This window comes from Pollicipes pollicipes, unplaced genomic scaffold, assembly GCF_011947565.3.
Source record: "Pollicipes pollicipes isolate AB1234 unplaced genomic scaffold, Ppol_2.1 Scaffold_7231;HRSCAF=8579_pilon_pilon_pilon, whole genome shotgun sequence".
NCBI lineage: Eukaryota > Metazoa > Arthropoda > Thecostraca > Pollicipedomorpha > Pollicipedidae > Pollicipes > Pollicipes pollicipes.
The window spans coordinates 5,273,822-5,284,318 of record NW_023597034.1 but is presented as its reverse complement, the minus strand read 5'-3'; the positions used below and the strand labels follow the sequence as shown (position 1 = coordinate 5,284,318).

The 10,497-nt window shown below is 45.9% G+C and overlaps 1 protein-coding gene across 1 annotated transcript; it reads right to left on the bottom strand.

The window, feature by feature from the left end:
• Positions 1-7,419: 7,419 nt before the first annotated feature.
• On the bottom strand, positions 7,420-9,083 carry LOC119109290 (serine protease inhibitor 42Dd; the record flags this gene model as incomplete). Its single annotated transcript, XM_037232888.1, has 2 exons — positions 7,420-8,712; positions 9,000-9,083. Coding segments are annotated over 2 exons (1,014 nt in total), but the record flags the coding sequence as incomplete, so codon positions are not given.
• Positions 9,084-10,497: the final 1,414 nt, after the last annotated feature.

Genomic DNA, 10,497 nt, shown 5'->3' with positions numbered 1-10,497 from the left:
CTGAGATATCGTACTGCCTTTGCACCGATAGTGAACAAACTGCTGAGGTTCGAAAACATAACGAAACATCCGAATGCGTGCAACTTAGCTGGCAGTATGCTGACGTGCTAATGAAAGCTATATGCCGAGCGATTACAATGCAATCAATTTGAAAAGCGTATATGTTCCTGCGTAAACCTCTGCAGAATGATTGCCTAAACATGGAGCTACCTTCTTACAACTAACGTCATAAGTAGCTCATGTCTGGTAGGTGCATCTATCCGCGTACCGGCCAGGTAAAATTAGGCGGTAAGAACAATCATGCGCGTTGTGAGCCTACCCTCCGGCACTTACAAGTCGATCGATTTGTAAAGTGAATAGCCTACAAATGGGCACGGCTACACGGCATGGGGAGGGGCCCCGCCCAGCTTCCTTGGAATTTAGCATTCGCTCCATGGCGTTAACTGGAAAAGGTACAGAGCATCGCTATGGTCCCCCAACTTAGGAGAACTTTCGTTGTTCTCGCGCTAATCAGAAGTTGACAGGCATTCTATACTGCGCGTCGATCGTAGATGTGTTGTGTTTTTGCGAGCTCAATTGGCATATTGGCACCTGCACAACGGAATTTAAAATGCAAAAAACTAGATCTTAAACACTGTGATAGCAGTTTTCAACTACAAGCGATAAGGCTTGGGGTGTAACTGAAAAATGTATTTCACGAAAATGCTCCAAAGGTTTTATCCTTCTGTTTAAGGACCACAGGCCAGTTGTTTAATGTACACCCATCAGCTGATAGCTTTGCACTGACAGAATAAAAATACTGGATATATCAGGTCATAGGAAGTGTCCGTATATTACTAAATGCATTGACTGCCATCTTATGGCACGAATAAGACAAAAGGTAAAAGAAACAAGACATTGTCTTCATATACCGTAAAATTGCCGTTGATGGATGGCATGGCAATGGAGGATACTGGTGTTGATTTTGGATGACAACCTCTGATGTTGTAGACGACTATGTTTGTCAAGACAGCCCACGGCCACTCGCGGTCAGCCCATGCCAGTGGTTTTTCAAAAACGCTCAAAGTGCGATAGGTGATGAGTGATAAATGCCCATAGTGAGGATGCCACTGCGACAGGAGCTCATCGATACGCTGCAAGGAACGGCGAATACGGAAGTTGGGTCCCTATAGTTAGTTTCACAAATTTTATCTCCAATCAGTCAATATTTACCACATCAATATGTTCAAAACAATATTTTTTGTTCGATTAAGTGAATGGTATTTCCTTTTTGGAAAGCACGAATTTGAGCTATATTAAACCAAAACCACCTTTTCATCTCACCGAACCTTCGGCACACCTCAGCCAATGCACGCACACCTCGCAACACACGTCAGCTAATGCGTCAGCAATATGAGTGGTCGAGTGCATACCGAGTATTAAATATTTGAAGCTGCTGGAAGAATATCTTTGTTTTTGAAAGCCGAGAGGACGAAGGAAGCAGGCGTTAAGTCACTGCATGGAACACACCGCCGGCACAATTCGTCATGTCCTTGTTGAGGGAAGTTCGTCTTTTACGTTTGTCAAAAAGACACACCTGCAGGTGTTTTTCCTAATCAATTGATGTTAGCAGCAATGGAAACCCATTTAAGGCTGTGAACAATGATAATTCAATTAGGTTATTTTCTCACCTATGGTATCGATGGCTATAATACTTAGTCCACCAAGTACCAGAAATGTGGAAAGTGGTAGCTTCGAGGCTTGCTGAAGGATGGTCGCAGTGCGTAAAATAGTTGGCGCTAGTACTGAACGCGGTTATCTTGGCCTATCAAGAAAAACTGCTCTCGTCTCACGAATATCAACATTGGCGCGGTGCGACAGACCTGCAAGTTTATCATTAATCCGTGCGCCAAGGAAAAACTATGTCTCAGCTGATTCCAAGAGGTTTACCCCCTCGATGACACCCTAGTCTGCAGTCCAACTGTCAGCGGCTTGAGCGGTCGCAGCGCACGGGCGAGTGTCGATCACCAGATGGTGGCGTCATGCGACCTTTGCACGGCATGTGTGACTGACGGAAATGCCTGTGCCCACCATCGGACGGGCGTTCACCAACGTCTGACCTGTAGTACGCAAAATATGACGACCTTTGAATGAGAACAAGCAAGCTAGAATGCTTTCACTCGATGCACGCTTGGCGTTTACATGTTTTGTAACGCGGTAAAGCGAAATGATATTCGAGCCAGTTGGAGAAATCTGGGTCTTTCTAAAGCTTTTTTCGTCTTCCTTCGATCCGTCCCCAAGTGAATTGCTGACTTGGATGGCGCTATCATTGAGGACTAGATGGTGAAAGTTGACTTCTCAGACTACGATTCATTCTTCCGAAGTCATGGGAGATCATATCGCTTGCCATTGTTCAGAACAGGCTTCACCGCCCATCCGGGATTGACAAGCGCGTATAATCTACACATTATCAAGCCAACGTATGATGTATCATGTCAGGTGAAGGCAGGGGAATTCCGTGCGTGGGGTTTGTCATAAGTCGGCTTTTCACCTGCTCTCTTGGGGCGGTGACGTCATTGGTGCGAAGACTTGAACGCGGTGCGGCCGCTAGCCGTGGGGCTTAAAGCTGCGGGGCAGGCGGAACATCGGAAATCTTCGTGCAGATGATGAACAAAGTGTTAACGGGGGACGCACATGTCCATCGAGCTCATTACGTATGATCTCATGTCGAGTGTGATAGTGTGCTTGGAAGGTCTAGCTGAAATTCAAAACCACTACATTGTCATTAACCTTAAAATGCAACGGCATGAAAAGTGAAATACGTACACACAAGAATTATACAGGACAGGACAGCTAGAACATCGAGCCCTGTTCATATCGATAATGAGCAAATTGTTTTCGGCACCAGCATATGACCAGAGACCCAATCGCGTAAAACCTAGCGTCCATTGTTAATATATGCTTTGCAAGGTTATGCAGCCACCCATTACAATTGAATCTGCATCGAAATTGAACACGCGTTTGCACGAACTTCACAGGAGATGGACGGCTGAGACATCGTACTGCCTTCGTGCCAATAATCCTCAAACTGCTGAGGGTAAGAGAACATAACCAGACATCCGAATTCGTGTAACTTAATTGGCAGTATCATGACGTGCTAAATGCAAGTTCATATGTCAAGCGGTTCTAACGCAATCTGTGTGAAAAGGGATCACGTTCATACATGAACTATTGGGGATAGGCAACCTGAACATGGGGCTACTTTTTACCAGTAGCTCAAGTAGCTCATTACTGGTAGGTGAACCTTTCCACGCGCTGACCAGGTGAAATTATATGACAAGCATGATCATGCGCTTTGGGAGTGACATTCCGCAAAGCCATCATAATTAAATTGGCGTGGGAAGTGAATAGCCTACTTAAGGCACAGGTCCAAGGGAGGAATGAGCCCCCGCCCAGCATCCTTGAATTCTAGCCCTCGCTTCAATGACTGTTAACCGGAAAAAGTACAGAAAAATTGCTACGGTCCCCCAATGTGGAGATCCTTTGCTGTTCTTGCGCCTGTGCGGAGGTCGACAAGCAGCCTACGCTGAGTTTGGTCGCAAATTTGTTGTGTTTTTGTTTTTGTCCGAGCTGAATTTGTAGTGTAATGGGGAGCTGTATTCAACCAGCAAAGGTCGCAAAGGCCGTTACAAGGCCCACGTGCTACAACGGAGGCCTGAACGAGTGGTGACCGCCGCCAAAACATAATCATCCATTAACCAGGGTCACACCGGCGCGCGCACTGCCATGATGCCTTGCACACATAACAATCTATGGGCACATCATCGCGGCTATTGAAACTATGCCTAGGGTTAGGATAGATGTAATTGTTGAAGCTTGCTGCCTTTCGTGTAGAACGCACAAAGATTCAGCAGCCTCTCGCTGATTTTGTTCGGGTTAAAAAGAACGGCACCACAGATATATCTCGTGCTCTGCATTCTGGCTTGGCAGTGTCAGGGATCAAGTCAGTGCGGGATTGACCATTCTTGGGTTCAGCTATTGTTCTCGGCGTCTGCGCGCGGACCTCCTGCCATCTAGCGGGAGATTCATCATGGAAAGGAGCGGGGGCGCACATGGACACCCGTCACGAATGTTCCACGGCGTCAAAATCATTAAGTTATATAGATTAAACCGCGATGCGGTTGCCTTCCGCATTGGCAAGCTAGCATGTGCGAGCGAGTAGGAGCGGATCCAGCTGTAATTTAATGCAAATGGATCGAAATCGATCATCCACAGAAATAAGGGATGGAGAGCTGTGGAAGTGACTGATGGTATTTTGCTTGGCGGTAAGCCGGGGTTCAGGTACGTTCGCGTAGCGACTGATCACCATGCAACATGCATATCTGGGGCACGGAATTTGACTGTGGATTGTGGTGACGGGGATAGAGGAGAAGGAAGGGGGGGGGGGGGCAATCTTGTGCCACGGCTATGGAGGAACCTAAAGGTAAGCCAGCCCAGGGTGGCGAGAGAAGACGCAGCTTCGCGCATCAGCATGCGTTTCTCTTTTGACCGCATCTGGCTTGCATTCTACGTAAATACTAATAGGAGCTTTGCATTTGAATAAGCGATGAAGATTACGCTTGGCAGTATGCTCTTGAAGGAACAAAATGTCAACTTCGGTCATCTTAGACCAATCACCTATCCTGACTTCTGAGAAGTCGTTGGAAGATGTATAATGCGGTTCCTGCTCCTAAAAATATCAAAATGAGCATCAAAGCTATTCCATACAGCAAACCTTAGAGTAATGAAATGGGTTTGGTTTTGACGATGGTCTGATTTATCATCATTTTACTTTTTACATAATTTTACCATGTTAATTAATTTATCATCATTTCCAACTGACCTTCATACCTGACCTTAGGTCAACGTAATTTGCCCATTTCATATTTGTGTTTCCTAAAAAAGCATCTCAGATATGTGTGGCTTCGTCTACCATTCCGTTGTTGCAATAGATTGAACGGTTCCCCTAGAATTGCCTTCGCTGGAACCATGGCTCGATTTTCATCTGCCATAGGTCAGCGACTTTACAAGGTACATCCAAATTTGTGATTTAAAACTATCCGATATTTAATTATCTACAGCTATGCCAAACTTGGCACGGCTACGCCACGTCGTTCGGAAACCATTCAGGAAAATATTTGGGGGGAGGGGTGTCAATTTGGCCCACCCCCGCCTGAGCGCGTGTTGAGATTGTCAAGTACATTGTCATACCCGTCCTTAAATTCCACGCGATCGGCTAGTTAGTCACCTACATCTCCCACTAATAGTTTGTTCGTTTGTTGTACAAAGTCAGCCCCATATTCTGACGACCCTTTTGTGAAAAGGTCTCGTGTGTACATCTTCGCTTCACATGACGTTGGATTTTAAAGGTTTCCCGCATATGCTTGCAGAGCACATCGCAATATTTGCAACGACAAAAATTTAAGCTATCGGATTGCTGGTGATATGCCCCTGGTGCTAGCGGTTTTTCATAATCCGTGTGAATATTTTGATTTTCCGATGGCTCCTCAGTATTAGTATTACGTTTCGCTTGTAGCAGCCCGCAGGGTGTTGAAGTCTCAGTCTTCTCACCAGTGATGGCACGCTAGCGTTAGGCGAAGATGAAGCGAGAATCACCAGACGATTTTACCTCTCTCGAACAGACTTGGCTGAAATTATAAAATTAAAATCCAATATACTGATATGACATTTACTTGAACTGGCTTGACATCAAATGACCTCGATATCACTTGGCCTTGATGATAACCTTCGGCAACAACGTGGCGTGATTCTGCCTTACATAATCACTCTCTTACGCCTGGTGTAAAATGGATGGTACGCGACCGTTATTACTGGCACTCGAGGCACTTTAGTCTTTTAACATTGTGAATGCTGATATTGAAGGTAATGTGGACTTTTCGATCATAACTGAATAAGTTCGAGGAACAGGCGGTCCAATGGCTGCAACATTCCTCTGGAAATGGTTTCATCCGCAAGAAATCACGTTTCCTAAAGCGTTGAATGGCAACACTTCCCTCCCGCAAAATCATGAGATGCAGAAGTGTCCAGGTCTCAGGCATCAACGCAAATTATGTAAGTATAGCATCAGGTGCATAAAACTGAGTTGCTTTGCCTCCGCATTTCTAAAATACGCTGCATTCAAAACGAGCCGACGGGGTGTATTTCATGAACGCGTGGTTTGGGATATATTCTCTGTAAAGATAGGAACCGTACATGAAAAAGATATTGAATTTTGGATAGTGAACATCATTTCTGTAGCAGTAGCGGGTGCGGAAGCATAGGAGCTGGCTCGGTAGGGTATGAGGCTCGCAACTGTCCGAACGGCCAAAGAAATTCCTTGATGCCACGGCTGCTGTACATCTGCAGCCGTGAGAAAACTGGTCATTGTCTATCAATCTGCCTAACACGGTAAATGCATCTTCCTGATCATTACTCTGAGCTCGTTGATAGCGAAGCAGACCGATCATTATTGCAGATCACAACAGCCTAGCTGATGAAGTATGCGACATATTGGTGACAACTGACTTAGTCATGCGTTAGAAGGACAGGTCTTCTCTGCTAACCCAAACAGTTCTCTGCAAGATATTCGCCGTATAGCTCTGAACAAGGCTTGAGGAGGAAAGAGACCGACGAACGACAAAGCCCCAGACAAGACGGACATTTCGACTCCGTATAGGTTGTTGGCCCATACGCGTAGTTCTTGAATTGTCCGGAGAACAAGCAATTTGTGCTCGCCTTCTTGATATTGCTCCAGAGATATTACACTTAATGACTGTGCTATAGTGCACCTGTTATCTCGCGACCAATATCTTCAACTGACCTTAACAGGTTTAGGCTATGGACGCAGACCCTCCCGACGACTGCATTGACGCCACACTCTTTGAGGGCAGGGCGTTGAGGACAGAGTCATTGCTGAGCCACACAGATCGTCAGAGTCATCGCTGAGTCACACAGATCGTCAAGCGCTCCACGTGATTATAGCTCAACGCAAAAGAAGCTGCTGACTTGGGTTGCTTTTGCGCAGTACTTTCATTCTTCCTTACTCAGAAAGAAATTCGAGCCAAGGTCTGATCATGCTAGTTGCTTTGGCTGCTAACCTTCAAGAACGTGCAAGGCATGCTGACGTGATGATTCAAAATTCTGTCATCGAGTGCATTGCATCGTCTCTTGTCCAAGCCGAATCATTCTTCTTCGTCGAAAGTGTTCTCTCATTGCAAACCTTCAAGAGGCACCACGACTATTTCAGCATTGCGCATGGTCGGTATATCGAACCTGGCTTCGTGTTTTGTGAGCCAACACGTCCAAAAATTCAAATACAAAAGGTTAATAAAGTAATGGAATGTGAAAAAACGTTAACATTTTCGCAAAAGCGTATATTTCTAACGTATCAGATTACCCACGTTAGTGCAGAAACCCGCACACATTACAGGTCCCCATACACTCCAATGAAAACCCAAGAAATCGAAAGACGAAGATGCTAACATTCCTTTCAACAGTGATGTAGAGGAGGACAAAAGTGTTCAACTCAAACGGTGGGTTAGAACATTGTTTGCGAATAGCAAACACTTTCCTAGATTTGCCAAAAAAGTATCGGTAAGGTTAAATATAAATGATACAAAAACTTGGACACAGAAGGGTCCCAGCTTTCCACTCATTTATTCCGGAATGTGTGACGTCAGGTTTGCATGTTTAATACGATCCACACTATACAAATGTAAGTACCATGCCTCGTCTAAAAAAGTGTGTATAATCATAGCCATGCGTCTATGGTGAAGCCACGTACGCAGAGAACAAGTTGATGTCGTGTTTTTTGTTCCAGACAATGGCAAAGAAGGGACGATCTGCCATAAACTGAACGGGTCGAGGCAGCACGTCAGTGACGGCACCCGCTCCTGCAGCTTCGGTGCCTTTTTCTGTCACCTCAATAAACACCTTGTGGATAATGAGGCCGACAGCAAGGAACTTATCCGCAATGTTACTCAGGTCTGCCTCGCGCGTAAAGACTTTGCGGATTCCCAACTGCGACATGGTTCTGTTTAGAAAGCCACCTGCTCTTATCTTGAAACGAGGCATGGTTATCTGAACAGACGACGAACGCAAACGCCTCATGATAACGGCGACGTCAAGGATGTCCAGGGAGTGCTTCAGACGTGAAACGGCAGCCATATTTCGCGTCAGTGGACGTAAGATCAGCATAACATAGTTTTCGTCCGTGTACGGCAAGGAGATCGCATCAAAATCAGACATCTTTGCATACGGCACCCGGGTAAAAAGCTTCATCATGTCGACCTGCTTGTTTCCTGAGGCCGTGAGAAACGGTCCCTTCACGGTCATCTCAAATGGGGTTAGCCACAGGCCCTTGAAGTAAACTGCACTGAGCAGGACCAACTTGAAGCGCATAGCACTCTCTGAGGCAAGGTTCTGGATGCGGTTTCCCGTTGCCTTGGCTACGCCGGTGTTTATTTCATTCGCCGCCTGCCCCGTGCACGAAAACTTCTTCACGACAGCATGAAAGTACTCTTGCAACACATTCTTAAATCCCGAATTGATGCTGAACCGTTTTTCGATGTAAATCCGATTAAAGACGACGTTGGTGATGTTACCAGGACCGTCGGCGAAGTCACTGATTGCAATTTTGTAGCACGTCAAAAAGCTGCTGCCGGCACCCGTCTTTATGTCTAGGACCGTGGTCATCTGGGGGAAAAGAAGACAATAATGCAAAATGTAATTGTATTTTCAAAAGGCATTGGTGCTACCCATCAGAACGCAGAACGTTCATCGTGCTTCGTGCATGTACGTGTACGGGGCAGTCTGAGACAGTACTTGCACGTGTACGGGGCAGTCTGAGACAGTACTTGCACGTGTACGGGGCAGTCTAAGACAGTACTTGTACGTGCACGGGGCAGTCTGAGACAATACTGGAACACTTGAACAATTTGAGTCAGCAGCACGGTGGGCAGAGCTCGTTACCACGCACGTACCTCATGTCTGGTGTCGCCTCTGGCTCCGAGCCAGACCTGTGTCATCAGCGTGGACATGGCGAACGGGGCAATAGCCTGGTTCCTGCTCAAATCGGTCGTCAATGCCTTCAGCAGCCTCAAGTCCAGACCATTTGGGACACAGGCCCCAGCTGATGCAGCTACCATCAACAGGACCCATGCAGTGCCTGCAATGATGATGTTGCAATGACGACATAGTGATGCATGCAATGTGACGACACAGCGCAATGATAATACCAAGATGAGGATGATGCTTTGACTCGGAAACGAGCCTTTATTACACACATCTTAGTGCGTGGTGTTATTCTGTATGCCACGTATCCTCGCTTGTCGAGGGAATAGAAGCATCGCGGAAAGCATCAGAGCAGTAATGATATTGATTCGAAAAACCGCCGTCGATATTTTGCGGGCATTAGCACTAGCGAGACCTGTTCCTCGTGTGCCATAGGCATCTTTTACGCGAGGTAACATAAAGTAAACGCGATGGGGTAGCTGTTCGTTGCTCTCGAAATTTAGGCAGTTTGACAGCTATGTTGCGAGATGGCAAGATGAATAATTATGGCTGCCTGTGTCACCGTCTCCGCTCAGACATCCTGTTACCTAAAAGTTGTACTGTTACTCAAACGCACTAACTACACCGGTGGTATTACCGTGGGGAAGGGAAAGACGTCCAGTGCGATAAGTGTGAGTTGTGAAGATTATTGGTCAGGTGGGATTGCGCTAATACAAATACTACACCTTCCCAAAAGTTTTTCATAGCCTACTTTTTGGTAACCTTTGAAAAACTGCTCGGATGCACTTAACACGTGGTAGCATTTGGCATACACTTGACCCCAGAGAGAAAAGATTGCAGTGCCCTAAAAAGAACTTGCATCCGAAGCCAATATTTCTGCTGCCACAAAAAGCCGCCATTTTTTTTTTGCGATATTAGCATTCGACCCGCACCCCAATTTGAAGGCCCTTACTCGCCCCGCAGGGCAAGTGTTCCAAAAATCCAGCATAAACGGGCCAATCTTATTTTTCATTCCAGGTACCCATGCCAAAACTTGTTATGTTACTATTGCCAAAAAAGATCCTGTGAGAAATCTTATTGCATGGCAGTCGCTTTTGTATATCCTTGCCATTGCTCACATCTAATAACCCTATATTAATTCCAGACAGACATACTTAGTCTGGTCATAATAACAAGGCCGCCTCGCGAACATTCAAATCTGCCACCGTTAATTCCTCCACCTGTTTTTATGAATTAGACTGAGTCAAACTGTTAAACTTTATTCATTTCAAGTGTATACATGTCTCATTTTGAAGGGACTGTTGAGGCTCCAACATATGCAATGATCTTGCTCCAAGGTATCAATCCTCCTTGTACAAAACAAAGTCGTCGTGATACTTTAGAAGGCTCTTCGAAAGGAATGAACGATGTATACCTTGAAAGACGAGAAATCAAACATCAACTAGCATAAGAATGTAAAAGCAGGCC